Raw genomic sequence first — 16820 nt, forward strand, 5'->3', positions numbered from 1 at the left:
AGTGGCCAGATGCTGGGGCTGGCCTTTGTCGGGTGGCTGCTATGAAGTGATGAGTGACAGGATAGGCTGTGGGGAGCCATCCAGGCTGGTTCAGCCTGAGTTCCCCACTGTCAGGTGGCTCTGGTGGGTGTGGCTTCTGAAGGGGAAGGCCCAGCATGTGGTTCCGGAGGCAGGCTGTCAGTCCATCTTCCCAATGAGGCCTATCCCAATCCTGCCAAAGACTGCCAGAGTGCTAGGACTGGTCTTTGGTGATTGGGGGTTCTCAATCTGTGGGTCATGACCCCTTTGGAGCCTGGAGGAGAGGGACAGAAGATTGTCATTCCTGTCAGGTGGCCCTTGAAGGGTCTGTGGTAAGGTCTTTCGTGGCTGGTCATTTGGCTCTGGCACACTAGGTCACATGGAGATTGGGTGGAGATTTCACTCCAGTTGTTCTGGATGGCTCCAGAGACTATGGGGACTGTACTCAGTGACCCTCTGGGACACTGGTGACTGCTTTCCTGGGCGGCTTGATTCTGACACTTTGGAGCCTTTCTCTTGGATCTGAGCAGTGGTGTGTGAGCCCCTGTGTCCTGGCCAGGGTCGGCATGCCTAGATTGTTGGGGGAGAGCCAGATGGCAGCCTGTAGTCCCAAGGAGACACGGGCATCCTGACATGGGCACCCCAATGGGGCACCTGACATGGGCACCACAGCACAGGTACCCTGACATGGGCACCCGACACGGGCACCCCTACACGGGCACCCGACATGTACATGTGTGCCACCTGTGGTCCCACCAGGCAGATCAGTGTCCCTCAAACACAGCAGTGGCTCCCTGGGACGTGACACCAGTGTCACCCTGGCGGGGCCTTCCACGCCTCCCCTCACACCCTGCCTTCTCTTTTCCCTTCTGCCTTCTGATTTTCTTTTGAGACAGGGTCTCACTATGTAGCCCAGGCTAGCCTGGAACTCATGTCAATCCTCCTGCCTCTGCCTGCCAAGTGCTAGGTTTTCAGGAGCACCTCTATGCCATACCCATGTGCTCAGGCGACTCTACACGTGTTCTGGAACACGCATGTGTGCACAGATGCACTGGGATTCCTGCTTGATTGTTGCTGAAGCCCAGAAGCAGCTTTTAATATTCTTGTGGCACGGACCTCCTCCTCACCATTCCAAGAGTGTGGAGGGGCAGTGAAAGAGAGTTTTCACACTCTTCCTTCTCAGTCCCCTGCATAAACCAGAGCTCTCCTGGGGTCAGCGGCAGACACACTATGTGTCACTCCCACTAAGCAGCACTTGGCCACAAGCACCGCCTGCCTTCTCTCCCGTCTCCTAGGGAGCAGGGGTGTCCACCAGTGCTCAGGGCTGGATGCTCACCCACTTTTACATCCTTCTGGTGGCACATCACAACAGGTGACTTAAACAGGGGATGCTTGGTGCTGTGGCAGGCTGAGGCAAGCCTGGAGAAGCCAGGAGGGCTGCCTGGAAGAGGTGAAATCAGGCTGCACAGTGCATGTAGAAGGGTTGGGTGTGTGGAACAGTCCATGGGTTACAGCTTCTGTCAGGACCCTGGGAGTGGAAATGGGCTGTTGAGCCCAGTGGCTGTGATGCTCATTCTGTCCCCAGAGTGTGGCATGAGCTGCGTCCACAGCACCCAGAACAGAGCAAGCCTCAGATCTGGTGGAGGTTTTGCATATGGCCAGGGCAGGGGATGCTGAGGAAGTGGTGGGAGTCCTTTGGGCTGCCATTTTGAGAAGTGACATCTTTGAGGAGAACACTAATTGAGCCATCTTTCCCTCTCCAGCCGAGACAGAGGAGCTGAGGAGGGCACACAGCCCCATGAATCAGCATGTCTGAATCACCTGGTGTGGCAGACTCTCTCTCCCACAGCCTTCTTTGCCCTGCAGTGCCCTGATCTTCCCCCACTCCAGGCTGGGGCAGTGGGAGGATGGTGTCTCAGAAAGCAGTAAGCATTCTAGGATGTCTCCCTGACAGTGATTGGAGCTGTGTCTGGGAGGCTAAAACTGTGGTGCTATTGTGTTCCCCCAAATATTGTGCACTCTAATAAACTTATCTGGGGTCAGAGAACAGAACAGCCACAATATTAAACACAGAGGATAGGCAGTGGTAGCACACGCCTTTAATCCTAGCATTCCAGAGGCAGAGATCTACCTGGATCTCTGTGAGTTCAAGGCCACACTGGAAACAGCCAAGCATGGTGACTCACGTCTTTAATCCCAGGAAAAGATGCCAGAAAGCAAAAAGATGCCAGAAAGCAAAAAGGTATATAAAGCATGAAGACCAGAAACTAAAAGCTTTTGGCTGGTTAAGATTTTAGGCTTTTAGCAACAGTTCAGCTGATATTCAATCAGGATGAGGACTTAGAGGCTTCCAGTCTGAGGAAACAGGATCATCTGAGAAACTGGCAAGGTGAGGTGACTATGGCTTGTTCTGTTTCTCTGATCATTCAGCGTTCACCCCAATACCTGGCCCTGGGTTTGTTTTTATTAATAAGACCACCTAAGATTCCTGCCACAGCCAATGAAGGCAGAGGGAGTAGGAAGGCAAGGACCAGGGGAGGGGTCACATGTAGCTCTGCAGAGAGCCACGGGCCTGCTCTCAGAGGCCCAGGGATTCCTCATAGCACCAGCAGCTCCTAATTGCCCATTCTGTACCTGCAGAGCCTGAGGCCTGGGGAGGAGAAGGAACTGGTCGGCTCTACCAGCTAGAGACATGAGTCAGACTTGAACTCCAAACCTTAGTAGTCTGAAACCTTTCTTAGCAGGAACTTTAGTTTAGGAAATTATTGTGTCTCTTCAATTTCCTTCCCAGGGACCCAGAAGAGACGCTCCTAATGGCGGGGGTAATCTGCAGGAAAATAATCTACATACACCGGGTTCTTTCATCCATTTACTTTATTCCTCTGAGATTAAATGCTATCTACACAGCTTTAATTCTATTCTTATATCTAGCTCCTCTCTGCCCCTTCTCCTCCTGTCCTCTCACAGCCCTAACTAAACTCTTTTGCTTTTGACCTCATCTCTGTCCTCAGTTCCTCCATCCATGCTTGTCTCTTCCTTTCCCACTCTCCTGACTTGGCCTAATCCCTACCATCTATTGAAAACTCTGCCTTGTTCTTTCTTCTCTGGCCACACAACTCTGCTCAGTGCTAGGAATTCTGCCTCAACCCCCCCTCACCTGGTATGCAAAAACCCTTTTGTTCTGAGTCAATTGCTCTGGAATGCCATTTGGCCTGTGAGGGGAAAGAGGGTCTGAGCTTCATTTGCACCAGAAACAAAGCTATGCATCTACACATCTACCAGCCTAGACATTGTCTCTGTAAGGGTGTTACCTTAGTTCTGATCAGCAGTAGGTCTAAGAGGCTTATAGTGTTTGCTGTTATGGCCCAGGAGTTATGAGTGCACAAGAAACTGATAGCAGGAAACAGCTGATATATTAAAAGCCAAATAATACCAAATATTCCTTGATATATGGCTTCCTCAAGAAGGATTCCTTGATCCTTCTAGGTATAGCTTTATCATATACAGCTGAATTCTTACTACATTCCTGCAGCTCATGACACTTCAGAACCTGTGATGTGACAGGGAGAAGGGACTGGTCTACTGTCCCTTATCCTGGCCTGGTCTGGAGTTGGTGTCTTTCCCAGGGCCTCAGGGACTATTGGGGCAGTACAGCCTGGCTTTCCTGCTGTATACTATGCAGGAGCCCCATGCTGATCCCACATCTTTGTGGGAATGGGGTACATGCAATATGTGCCTGGACCAATCTCTGGGTGTGGGTGTGGGTGTGAGTGTGAAGCTGCTGACTGCTCCCAGGGGGCTGGGCTCCCAGCCTGACCACAGGGTACTTGGAGGTCTATCACTCATGGCCTGGTTGGGAGGGAGAGATAGTTTGAGGGTGTGATAACGATGAGTGAGGAGCAGCCTAGCTGAGGAGAGAGTGGGGACCCAGCCTTTGGTGCTCATCTGGAGGACATGTGGGTGGATGGGTCCCATCCTAGCTGTCCCACATTCATGGTGTTTTGTTGGGTAGGTGATGGGGTTGCAGGGATTTAGTTTTATTCTGTATAACAGTCTTTTAGGAAAATGGACATTTTAGACATTCACAAAGGCATAGAGAACAGGCAGCAAGGCCCCACGTACCTGTCACTGCCTTTCACTGAATGATTGTCAGCTCTCTGCTAATAGGTTTGTCCTTCCTCCTGCCCCATAGGGTCCTGTGAGGCAGACCCTATATTTGTCACCCCTACATATCCTCTCTTTTTTTTTTAAACAGGGTTTCTCTATGTAGCCCTGGCTGACCTCGAACTCACAGAGATTCACTTGCTGCTGCCTCCCGAGTGCCAGGATTAAAGGTGTGCACCACCACCCAGCTTCCTTTCTAGCTTCTTAGCACAAAATTTTAAACATTGGTTCTCAACTGGGACAGTCAGTCCTCCAGGACCTCTGACTCTGTCTGGAGATACACTGGTGGTCACTGTTGGGGAGATACTTCTGGCACATGGGGCACAGGCTGGGTATGGACATCCACAGGGCACAGGCTGGGTATGGACATCCACAGGGCATAGAGCAGCCCTGTCTAGGAGCCTCTTCCATCCCTAGCCTGTCTGTGTGGTAGCTGAAAGCCCCTAGGAGCAGGGAACTGTGGTCTCCATAGTGTTGGAGAGGAGGGGACAGGGAGGAGGGCTCATGCCTCCTTTCTTGTCCTTTGGGATGGTTTTAAACAATTATAGGAGGCTGATGCCACTTAAGGGTAGGGGATCGGGTTACTCCGTGGCTGGGAGGGTAGGAGCAGGGCCAGAGGTAGGCTTTGTCTCTCCGGGCCCTGTATTCAAACAGTGGAGAGAAAGGGTCTCTCAGAGGAAGCTGCTCTGGCCACCTGAGGGGATGGGGAAGCATCTGAGGTCTGGGTTCTGGGCTGTGTCCTCCAACTGGGTAGGAGAAAGGAGACAGAGGTCATTGGAAACCATAGAGACCAAGCCTTCTGTATGGTGACTAGAGGGACTTGGAAACGGAGGCTCCAGGTGTCCCCTCCCCCTGCCACGTGTGTGCATACCCAAGTGTTTATTTGTATCTGGGGTATGGCTAGAGACCATCAGTCAGAAGCCACATGAGGCCAACTGGGAGTCGTCCTGGGGTCGCAGGCAAGCTCTTGGTATCTTGCTGGCCAGACCTTGCCCCTGCCAGGGAGACAGGTGGAACTCTGTGGGAGGGGCGGCCACCATTAGACACCTCCTCTTCTCTCAGTACCTGGGACCTCTCCTGCCATTCTACAGTGTCTTCCCTGGCTGAGGGGAGGGGAGGCAGTATCTGTGGGAGGGTGCTTTGGGTTGTGGATGGTGGGGAGCAGCTGCCCCTTTCCTGTGTTTGTCCATCGATCTGCCTGTCCCTGTCCCCCTAGATCCCTCAGATCAGCTACGCCTCCACAGCCCCTGACTTGAGTGACAACAGCCGTTACGACTTCTTCTCCCGTGTGGTGCCCTCGGACACGTACCAGGCCCAGGCCATGGTGGACATCGTCCGGGCTCTCAAGTGGAACTACGTGTCCACGCTGGCCTCAGAGGGCAGCTACGGCGAGAGCGGCGTGGAGGCCTTTATCCAGAAGTCCCGAGAGGACGGTGAGACCTGTGTGGGGTGGGCCCTCTGCTTCTGGGTTCTCAGCTCTTCCCTGAGCTGGGTTTGTCCGAGACGCTGTATGCTCCCGCCATGGCTACATCTGTGGACCGCTCTGTCCTTTCGTGGGCAGGGAGACGGGGGGGGGGGGGGGGGGGGCAGAGGTCTGTATTTAGGTGGAGATCAGGGACCCTGTTGCATGGGTGATCAGCAGGAGGCTTGTGAAGCAGGGAGTGTTCAGGGATGGGTGAATGAGGGCTGGAGGCTGCTGGGATGCCCTCCATTGTGGGTGCGCTGCCTTACCCATTGAGCAGGTGGAGGGAGGCTCCAGTGGCAAGTCATTGGCACAGCAAGGGTTAACATCTGAATCAGGGGTGGTGGTGATCACAGGAGGGTCTTGAGGTGGCAAGCAGACCCCTGGGCTGGAAGACTCTGTGTCCTGTGGCTTCCTAGGGTCTCCTGGATAGAGTGCAGGGGTGGCCCTGGTGCCCCTGGCAGCCTCATCCTGCGGCCTCTAAGTAGCTCACCGCTGCTCTCGACCTTGGCCAGTGCATATTTATACCTGCAGGGCCCAGACCTCTAATTGCTTTTTCCTAAAACTGCAGAGTGACCGGAGGTTGGTGGTGGTGATGCCCTGCAGGCATAATCCTGCTACAATTCTCTGATAAGCCCTTTAATTGTAGTAGGAAAGCTGCCTGGGTGCCACACGGTGCTGTGGGCTTCTGTAATCCCAGGGTTGCTCCTGCCCTGAACAAGTGAGCACAGACTCTGTCCTCCGTGGAACTCAGGGCAAGCCAGACGGTTTAGTCATGGTGTTTAACCCCGCTGTGGGGACCTGGAGGTGCCAGATCATGTGTTGCACTTGCTGTCTGGGTGGCCGCAGCCTCTGTGGAGAGTGCCACCACTTATATGAGGGGCAGAGCCTTAGGAGTCACTCAGTAACTCATTCCCTGTCTCACAGTGCAGAGGGGCAGGTGTGGGCTTTGACCCCAACTCCAGGGCAAGTAGTGTCAGCGGCTTCCTGTCCTCACCTACTTAGTTTTCTGCCCATGCTGTTCTCCTGCTGGGGTCATGGCCAGCTGGGGGTGTGACAGGGACACATGTGAGAAGGTGTGCCTGACCTGCAGGCACAGGAGAAGCTGGTGTCTGGTGTGCTCAGCTGAAGGCAGGACTGTGAATGGCTTTTTCAAGCGCTAATCGGGTGTTGGGAACTGGGAAGAATAATCTACAAAAGATGCTTAGAAAGGACCTCAAAGTCTAGAAAAACAAGAAAACCAGTTCCTTGCCAGGCCCTGGCTCCTCCACTCTCCTGTCTGGCAAGGAATCCTTTGCACGGCCTCCTCTCTGTGCTATCCTGTGCCTCTGAGGTCCAGCTGTCCACCACGGCCTTCGATTCTCCCTGTTATCCGAGATCACCTCGCCACTGGGTACCCCATCCTGCCCTGTTGCTAAATGGTATTTGATTTGGAGGGCAGTTCTTGTGGAGGGGGGCAGAGAGAGAGAGAAAAAGAGAGAGAGGGAGAAGAAGGGAGGAAGGGAGGGCGGGAGAGAGGGAGGAGGAAGGAGGGAGGAGGGAGGAGGGAGGAGAGAGGGAGGGAGGAGGGGGAACTGCTTCAGCAGGTCAAATTGAAATCAGAATTGAACACTGAGAGAAAGAGGCCGCGGCACCTTATAGCCTAATCCCCGAGAAAGATTAAAGATGTTTTTGGCCGTATATTGTATTGATTTGTCCTCTGAAGTATAAGTCATTTGGGAGGTGGTGGGAGGGGGAGGTAGGGAGGAGAGAGAAGTCTCTGCTTTTGGTCACAGACTAGGACTTCTCATTGTGATGGTGAGCATGTCAGGCCTCTAGCCTGGACGTGGCTCTGGGTCATTCAGAGGAGTGGGATTCTTGTTTTGTGTTTTCCATTTCAAAGAGAAAGAGACAGACCAGAGAGGGCAGATGGCCTTCCCAAGGCCACACAGCTAGATTGGAAGATACAGCTTTGTCCTATGGTGGAGAATGTTGCCCTGTCAGCCCCATGACACCCTCACCTGTTAACTCCTGCTTGGGGTGTCCCCATGGTTGATGGAGCCCAGCCTGTGCCAGTCACTTCCCCAGCCCACCTTGACCGTTACAAATCCTTTCACGTTGTTTAAGCATACATAGACGCTGGCTGAAGACCACTTAGGTACACCTCCCTCAGAGGAGGGCTGGGAAGGACCAAAGGCTGCAGGGGTGGGCATCCAGAGGGGGGCAGGGGTGGGCATCCAGAGGGGGCAGGGGTGGGCATCCAGAGGGGGGCAGGGGTGGGCATCCAGAGGGGGGCAGGGGTGGGCATCCAGAGGGGGGCGGGGTGGGCATCCAGAGGGGGCAGGGGTGGGCATCCAGAGGGGGGCGGGGTGGGCATCCAGAGGGGGGCGGGGGTGGGCATCCAGAGGGGGGCGGGGGTGGGCATCCAGAGGGGGGCGGGGGTGGGCATCCAGAGGGGGGCGGGGGTGGGCATCCAGAGGGGGGCGGGGTGGGCATCCAGAGGGGTGCTGTAGGGCTTCATCTTTGGATTCAGGAAGGCTATGATGGGTGCTTAGGAGTAAGCCCTAGCTGCTCTGTTGGGTGGTTCAGCCGAGGTAGAGGGAGACAGGAGGGACTGTGTGGCTTTATCTTGGGGTATCTGCCTATTTGTGGCTTCAGTAGCTCTGGACCCCCCAAAACACTGACTGCCTACTCCTTGGGGAGATAGCCTGAGTCCTAGCCTACTGTGTCCATCTTGGAGAATTAAGGAGGAGAGGAGGCCCTGCCACGTGCCTGTCCCCTCCATCCCAGAAACCCAGAGGCTGCCCTGAGTCTCAGACCCAGCATGTCTTCCATTCTGAGGACTGAGAGTGGACCATATGAGTGGCCCTGCTGAGTGGCAAGGCTCACCAGGCCCCAGCTGGTGTCTTCTCCAGGCTGGGGATTGGCAAGGTGTTGGCATTAATGTGACTGCTAGTGATGGCCAGGTCAATCCGTGTGACGAAGATGAACCCCCATGCTTGCATGGCCCGCCTCGGGGACTTTGCCTGTCTGCTCTGATTTCTCTGATGCTCTGGCCTGCAGCAGGATGCTGACACCTCTCAGGTTGGTGAGTCCCTGGGGCTAGATGTCATCAGGCCCTTGTGTGCGTGTGCATATGTGCGTGTGCGTATGTGTGTGTGCGCGTGTGCTGCCACTTCCCCTGTTCTCTCTGCTGGCCTCTGATGAGTGTACCTTGACAGCAGCAAGAGGAAGCTGTCACTTGCAGGGCTGTCCTGGTCTGAATTTGCTGCCTCTGTCCTCCACAGAAGCCATGTGCACGCTCCGAGGAACTACTTGAAGATGTTTGGGGGTTTAAAGAGTCCCCTTTTGTCTTTGGCCTGTGCAACTCAGTTCTGGATGGTTCAGAGCCCAAGTGCTGTGGCAGGAGGCTGGGCTCAGAAGCACGGACTGTGCTGCCTTGAACCCGAGGCTTCCACTTCCTGTAGTCTAACAGGAAGGGGAATAGCGCATGTGCCCCCGTCCCTCCCCGGAAGTGCTGTGAGGTTCCGGGACCGAGAGTGACTGTGAGTTCTAGACCTGGCTGTGGGTGGTGGTGTGGCCCTGAGCTTGTCACAGCACCTCTCTGAGCCTTAGCTTTGTCACTGGTGTGAAAGTGCTGGGGTAGGGGCTTCTGGGTTCCCCCCCGTTGAGTTCTTCACGTCCATTAGCTTTCCATCGTTCCTCACTGTTTGGAGGGCAGGTGCCACGGTGGTCCTTGGCCCCAGACCCAGGTCGCAGGCACTCATGCAGTCAAGAGTCCCCTCAGCACCCTCCCAAAGTCTTTAAGTTTATCTTCTTCCCCCCCAAAACTCATTGTATCTTCCAGGCCCCCGTGGAATCGGGAGGGGTCCCTTCCACCGCTTCTGGTTGCTTAGCAGCAGCTGGCAGAGGCTCCAGACCAGCCGGACTACCAGCCTTCTCCTGTCCGTTGGCTTGTCTACCGACTCTTCCTCCTGTGGCCCCCATGCCACTGCTAAGCTTTTGGAGTAGTGGCTAAGCGCGAGCCATTGCCTTGTCCCAAGGGCTGGAGGAGCCTGCAGACGTAGCTCCCTTGCTCTCTGGGGCCCTGCTCTAGGCCTGGCATCGTGCGGCATGCCAGCAGCTTTGTCCTGCTCCTGCCCGGTACACACTGTGTCACCCTAGTCACGCCCCTCCCGGATCGGCCAGCTCTTTTGGTGTAGGACCAGCAAAGGGCCGTGTGGGTGCTGAAGCCATTTCTGCCTCGTTGCTCTGTCCACTTCCCTTCAGAGCACTTGAGCCTAACAGACTCTGCCGCCTCGGCCAGCCCCTCGGCCAGCCTGCCTGTTCTAGACTTCTGAGACTCTACCCATGACAGAGCCAGGCTGGCATTTGGGGACAATCATGATGGGGAGCGGGATGAGTGAGGGGGAAAAAGAGGAACTCTCAGCTGGGGCCTCTTGGGCCCCGGAACGGGGTGTGACTGGAGCCGTTGAGCACTGTGAGCAGAGATGTGAAGGTGCTCAAGGCTAATGGGCTTGCCCTGGTTGTTGTGTAGGTAATAGACTGGGGGCCTGGGCCCCGGGAAGGCCGCTCCTGTAGTATGTAAGAGTAAACAAGCACAAAGACCCAGTTCAAATCCCCCAGAACCACGTGAAGAGTGGAGCATGGCAGCAAGGGGCTCCTAAGCCAGCACTGAGGAAGGGGACCACTGGGACCTGCTGGCCTCCATCCCCTGCAGGCTCTGTGAGGAGAGCAGAGCAAGGCTGAGACAGCTAGGAAGGATGCCTGATGGTTCCTCTGGTTGTGTGCACTCACATACCACACACACATCCACCACACACCACAATACCCCCCACCACACACATATCACACACATATACACACTCACATACCACACACACATCCATCACACACAATACCGCCCACCACACACATATCACACACATATACACACTCACATACCACACACACATCCACCACACACCATAATACCTCCCCACACCACACGCATATCACACACACATATACATACACACTCACACATACCACACACATACCTCACACACACTCACTCACATACACACACACAGACACACCACACACCCCAATGTATTTTTAAGAGATGAGGGTTTGGACCATGGGTTCATGGAGAGAAGAGAAGGTAGGGTTGTATTCTAGTCACGAGCTCACAAGCTGTGGCCCTGGGTTCACGTGGACAGAGGTTGTTGAGCCCAGCCCAAGCTTCAGCACCATGGAGAGTGGCACCAAGGCGAGGCGGGGCATTCCTGGGCAGCCCTTTGGCTCCAGCCTGCAGCAAACCGCCTGCTCCTGGCCAGTGTGCAGACACGGAGCCAGCCAGGTGTCTGTGAGACACAAGCCTTCCCCTCTGCTTTGTTTCCAATTTCCGTCTTATCCAAACACATTTATTCCTGGACACTGCTGTGACCAGGCAGGTCTGGCCGTACTAGGAGCTGGGATGAAAGGGCTGAAGTGCTTGTCTCTCTCAAAATCAGTGCGGTGGCTGAGGGGCTGCGGTTGCAGGATGGGGAGGCTGGGACTGGAAAGTGCTTCCTTTGGGAGACCCAGGTTGGGCCTGGCCCAGAGGGTGTTCTGGAAGGCAGGCCGGATGGAGCAGGCACCCAAGCAGAGTGTGTGGCCCAGGCCTGCCTGGTTCTTCCCTGTGTGGATGGACCACTGGTCCTCTTTGGCTCTCTGAAGTGGAGATAATTCTAGTTTTTATTTATTTCTATAGAAATGATAAAAACAGGCAAACCAGCCTCCATGAGGCCCAGTGAGACTGGAGGGTTCAGGACTGCTTCTGGGCATACCAACCCAGAGTGAGCGATTGGCCTAGACTCAGGGTTCTCCTCCTCCTGGGTCTTTACACTCCTTGACTTACATGTGCTACATCTGGCTCTATTTTACTATAGACAGAATGATCATGTGGCGATTCTATGCAAATATATGCAAATTTTTAACGAGCCAGAAGGAAGCTAACGATGCCTTGGGACCCAAGGGAAGCCTTGGGTGTAGGAAGCAGCGGGGCAAGGTGATAAGCAGAAGGAGAGAATGGGGTGGGGGCAGAGGGCTAGGGAGGGCCCTGAGACCCTTGCCACCCCTGGCCAGCAGACTTCTTCCTGGCCCGTGCTACAGATTTAGGGAGGTTGGGAAGATGGGCAAGATGACTTACTCTTCACCCAGAAATGGAGGAAGGGGGTGGGGAGGAGGAGGGGGCGGGAGGAGAGGGGGGAAGGAGAAGGATGGGAGGGGGAGGGGGCGGGAGGAGAGGGGGAAAGGAGAAGGAGGGATGGGGAGGAGGAGGGGGCAGGAGGAGAGGGGGAAGGAGAAGGAGGGGAGGGGAGGGGGCGGGAGCGGGAGGACCTAAGTCAGAGGCAGTAGGCAGAGGCAGCCAGGCAGGCTCTGGATCACAGGTGGGCTCAGTTTCCTCTGAAATGGTCATGGAACCCAGGGTGTGAGCTGATTGGGAGGGGCCAGTGGGGCAGCACAGGGCAGTGTTTGCTGTCTAAGGAGGCTGTGTGGCCACAGAGGGCTGGCGGGGTAGGAGGGAGAGAAGGAGGGGAGGGGGCAGAAGACAGACAGTGGGTGAGTAGGGAACACAGGAAGAGCTGGTGATGGGGGAGGGGCTTCTGGACCACTGTCCAGCTGCAGTCCAGATGTCAGCCAGTGAACTGGGCCTGCTCATTCTTCAGTACCCTCCTGCACTGTGGGGACGACTGAGCTGTAGTGGCAGGGCTGTTGACCACCCTTTCTCTTCACAGGTGGGGAACAGCAAGAGGGAGTCCCCTGTCGGGGCCCCCCAGGACACTTTGGAGTGGCCTTGGGGAGGGGAGTGAGCACAGGTGTAGAGTTAGGAGGAGCAACTGGCCATTCTGTGAGTTAGGGCCCACAGGCGAGCGTGAACTGTAGTTGGGGCTTGAGTGGTCAGCTGGCTGGGTCTGAGGCAGCCTGGTGAGTCTTCCTAGTTCATGCTGGTCAGTCTGGGACAAACCGAAGTCGTTCCGTGGACCCTGGTTGAGATCGGAAAGGAGCTCTCAAGGCCCGGTAGTCCTCTTATGCTCCTGGGGTTCTCAGAGCCATGAACGATCATCCCAACTTCATCTCTCTACTAATACCCAGTGTCAGATTCTGGGGAGAGTCCCCTGCACCGTAGCTTGTGCCAATCTGACAGGAGGCAAGTCGCACGCCAAACCAGAGGAGGTGGCGGATCCCACCCACCCCACCCAGGAGGACTGAGGATTGAGGCCCCTCCCTCCCTGCCTAGCTCGTCCTTCCCTCCCAGGGCTGCTGGCTAGCTTTGGGACTCTAAGCCTCCTCCCAACAGCTGCAGGTCTGCCGGAACTGGGATGGATCAGCTCCTGACCTGCTCCATCAGTTCTAACTAACCAGAGCCCCAGGCAGCTGGGGCTCCTGGGACCACTGCTCCCCCTCCATCACCCCCCAAGCTGGGTCAGGCTGGCTTCTGCTGCTTTGGGTCTGTGTCACCCTCATTGCCATCACCAAGGCTAGCTGATGGTCCCCTTTCTGGGGCATGGGTCAACAGCTCCATTTTCCACCAGGAAGCTAATGCTAAACAGGGTGCGGGGTCTGCCCCGGCCCCGGCTTCTACTGCTTAGCTGCCACTGTCTTCTCCTAGCCTGGCTTGCAGAGAGGGCAGGGCTGGCTGGGAGGGCCCTGGAGGACTTCCTTCCCAGTGGCTGGTGTGACAGGCTCAGGGCTGAACTGCCTGCAGCGAGACATGGTTGGGCTGCCTGCATAATTACATCTCAACATTTCATTGTTTGTCAGTTTCCACTTCCCGGGGATGTGGGCTTCTAAATATTTCATCATGGTCTGCAGTGGCCCATCCTACTTTGGCCAGACCACAAGCTTGCTGCTGCTGCCCCTAACCCCCGCTGCTCTCTCCTGCCTGAATGTTGTTCCTATAAAGTGTGGAGCTAGCCAGGGGCACCTGGAGTCTCTCTCCACACAGGAACCTCCAATACCAGCCTACTGACTTCCCATCTCCTAGACAGCAACTGGAAATGATTATTATTACTATTTCTTTTTTCAGACGGGGATTCTCTGTGTAGCCCTGGCTGTCCCAGAACTCACTCTGTAGACCAGGCTGGCCTCGAACTCAGAGATCTGCCTGCCTCTGCCTCCCGAGTGCTGGGACTAAAATAGTGTACTGCCCCCACCACCTGGCTGTATTGAACTATTATTAATTGAGCTCCCCTGTCTGCTGGGACCTAGGGAGTCAGAGGAAGGATGACATATCTCTTGAGGGACTCTCATGGAGGAAGCCGACCTCAGGGCATGGAGCACTTTGGCTGTGTCTTTTGCACCAGGCAGTGTCCTGTGCCATTTACCTATGCTTGCTTGCTCAGTCTGTCTCCCCACCCACCCACCCACTATGCAGGCCTGGTTGACTTTGAATTCAAGGCAATCCTCCTGCCTCAACCTCCTAATTGCTAGGATTATAGGTATGTGTGCCACCACACTCTCCTATATGCCCTATTCTTCACACTTTGTGATGGACAAAATCCAAAGAGAATTAAGTACCTTGTCCAAAGTTACAGAGCTAAGAAGTGGCACCTGGGACTGGAACCCTGGCTCCCAGGCTCAACCCTCTCTGTGATGCAGACAAATTACAAAGCACAAGGCAGGGGTGGCAAGTGCCATTAGAGAGAGCAGAGGGGCAGGACTGGGCCATTGCCAAGAGCTGGGAAGCTTTTGAGGGGGTCAGATCCGGAGGCTTTGTGGGCTCGGCAGACAGGAGGGGGCAGCTTCTGCTTGCTTCAGGACCATAGTGGCAAAGACTTGAGGTGGCAGGGTTGCGTGGCTTGGAGGAAGTAGTCCTGTTTAAGAAGCAGGGATGGGGTGGGAGGGGCTGGAGAGTCCTTGCAGTCCTTGTCTGCCTGTTTCTGGAGCAGAGGCAGATGAGAAAGGAGTGGAGGTCTCATTCTGTGTGCGGTACCTGTGGGATGGAGACAACCTTGGCCAGACTGGGGGCCCTTTTAGCCACAGGCCCCCCTTGTCCATAGTAGACCAGTGAACTGGTCAGTAGACCTGGGACTGCACTCAGCAGCTATGAACATGTGAGGGCCTTGGGGGGGAATCCCAGCCCTCTCTGCAGCGAATCTGGGAAGCAGATGGCTTTCCTCCATCAATGGACAGCCATACTACCAAGGGGGATATGGGTGGAAGGTTGGACAGGGCCCCCACTAATTTTCTGCCGGCATCCTGTCCCCTTAGCCCTGTCCTCAACACCTGTCTCCAGCTCTTCTCCTTTCTATATTTTTTCTTGCTTCCTTGCTCTGAAGGTGTTTTGCCTAAATGCATCTGTGTTAAGATATTAGGGCAATCATTCAATGGATTTCCTCCCAAGAGCTCAACACCATGAATAATGAAACTCTGAGCCCTGCTGCAGGCTAGTCAGGGACAGTAGGGCTTGCGTGGTGGCCCATGTGTCCTCCTTCATCCTGGGCACTTGGCCTGATCCGGAGTGGATATGTGTCACGTTCTTACTGCTGAGTGATGTGGCTGTTGGCAGGAAGCAGTGGGGGTCTGAGATGGGACCAGGACCATCTGTGCCCTCTCGGTCTCCTGTGTCACACTGGCCCACTGCTCTCCAGTGCCTGAGTTTCTTTCTACCTCCCCGTGCACCTCTAACCCCACAGGGACATGCCTCAGAGCCAATAGGGGACATTGAAGATGAGGGCGTTGCTTTAGTCCCTGGAGTGCTATATAGCAGTCCAGCTTTGCTCCCTGTAGTGTGTGGGCAGGATCCAGAGAGCTGCCGTGACCCCCAGCTTCCAGCAGACCCCAGAGTGTGGGGGTCCACCAAGGCACTCAGGAAGACCTCCCCCATGAGGAAAGGGACAGGCCTGAGGGAGTGTGCATGGATGGTGAGCATGGGGGACCTGGGGAAGCTGTGGGGGAGTAGGCTGTGTGCCTTATGAGGGGCCAGGGTTGGCAGGCCTATTGTCTGACTGGGGACATGTGTATCTGTGTGGTATATATGACAGTTCATTGTCTGTGTATGAGAACAGGACTCTGTGCTTGGGCACCCATTTGAAGCCATATAGGCACAACTGTGTGGCCTGGTGGGCTCACCCCGTCTCTTGTGGTGTGCACAGCTGTGTGGTGTGTGGAGGCTGTGACCACAGTGGTACATTGCCTGCACTTGTGTTATCATGTGGTTCCTGCATGAGCTTGCACAGCTATGGACTGGGCAAGGTGTGGCTGTTTAAGGTGTGTGGCCCTGTGTAGGCCTTGTGGTGTGGCTCTTCTGTGGGATGGGAGAGCTGTGGATGTGTCTCTGTGAGGTCCTGGAGTTTAGGACCATGAGCAGTGTTGAGTGCATGTGTGCTAACGGCCTCCAGTGGGGATGCTGGCATGGCCCTGGACAGCCCTAGTGCTTCTGAGCTGTGGCCCCGGGACTGGCCAGCACGGTGTTTCAGACCCTGGCCTCCAGAGCTGCGGAGTTCTTGGGTCCTGATAGGCTGAGTGATGAGTTCCGTCTGAGCTTCAGCCCAAGCAGCCCTGCCACACCAGGCTGTGCCGCACCTCAGGGTGGCGGCTGCAGTGGGCAGTCCCAGACCTTCACAGACACTCTCAGAGGTGACCTCCACTAGCCCCACCAGGAGGAGTTTATGCCCGTCTCTGTTTTACAGGAGGTCAGAGAGGCTTGGTGACCTGTGCTGGCTGAAGCTCCCCTGCTTTGCCTCCTTTGTTTTCTTGTTGCGTGTCAACGCTGAACACAGGCAGTGTGTTCTCCCTGTACACAGACCTGAGTCCACTGAGACCCGACAAGTCTTTCCCCAGGTGGCCCATTGCCCACCAGGAGCTGGAGTCATTTGCAACAAGGAAGAGGATGGTGCCACATGCCCCTCTCTGGCCCAGCTGTCTCACACTGAGCTTTGGGACAGGCAGGTGACACTGTCAGCTTGCTCTCCTGCTGCCCATTTGTGTTCCGTGTACCTGTTCCTCCAGTGTTTACTGCAGGGGAATAGAGCTGGGCGGAGAAAGCCAACAGAGCAGAAGGCAGGATTGAGAGACGTCCACGGGCATGTCTCCACAAGTGTGTCCAGAACTCACGGAGGCAGAATGTCCCCTTCATGAAGTGGACACCAGACACCATAGGGTGCCCAGGGCCTGTGTAAGGTAAGGCGGTAGCTCCGAGGGGAGATCACTGCAGGCCCTGTGGGTATAG

At 55.4% G+C, this 16820-nt stretch overlaps 1 protein-coding gene across 1 annotated transcript in view; it reads left to right on the top strand.

Moving 5' to 3' along the window:
- Positions 1-16820, top strand: part of Grm4 (glutamate metabotropic receptor 4) — a 93064-nt gene that overhangs the window by 42129 nt on the left and 34115 nt on the right. The window contains exon 3 of the mRNA XM_036167524.1: positions 5399-5615. Within this exon, the coding sequence (XP_036023417.1) occupies positions 5399-5615 (217 nt within the window). The remainder of the gene's footprint in view (positions 1-5398; positions 5616-16820) is intronic.

This window comes from Onychomys torridus, chromosome 18 (assembly GCF_903995425.1).
Source record: "Onychomys torridus chromosome 18, mOncTor1.1, whole genome shotgun sequence".
In the NCBI taxonomy this organism is placed as follows: Eukaryota; Metazoa; Chordata; class Mammalia; order Rodentia; family Cricetidae; genus Onychomys; species Onychomys torridus.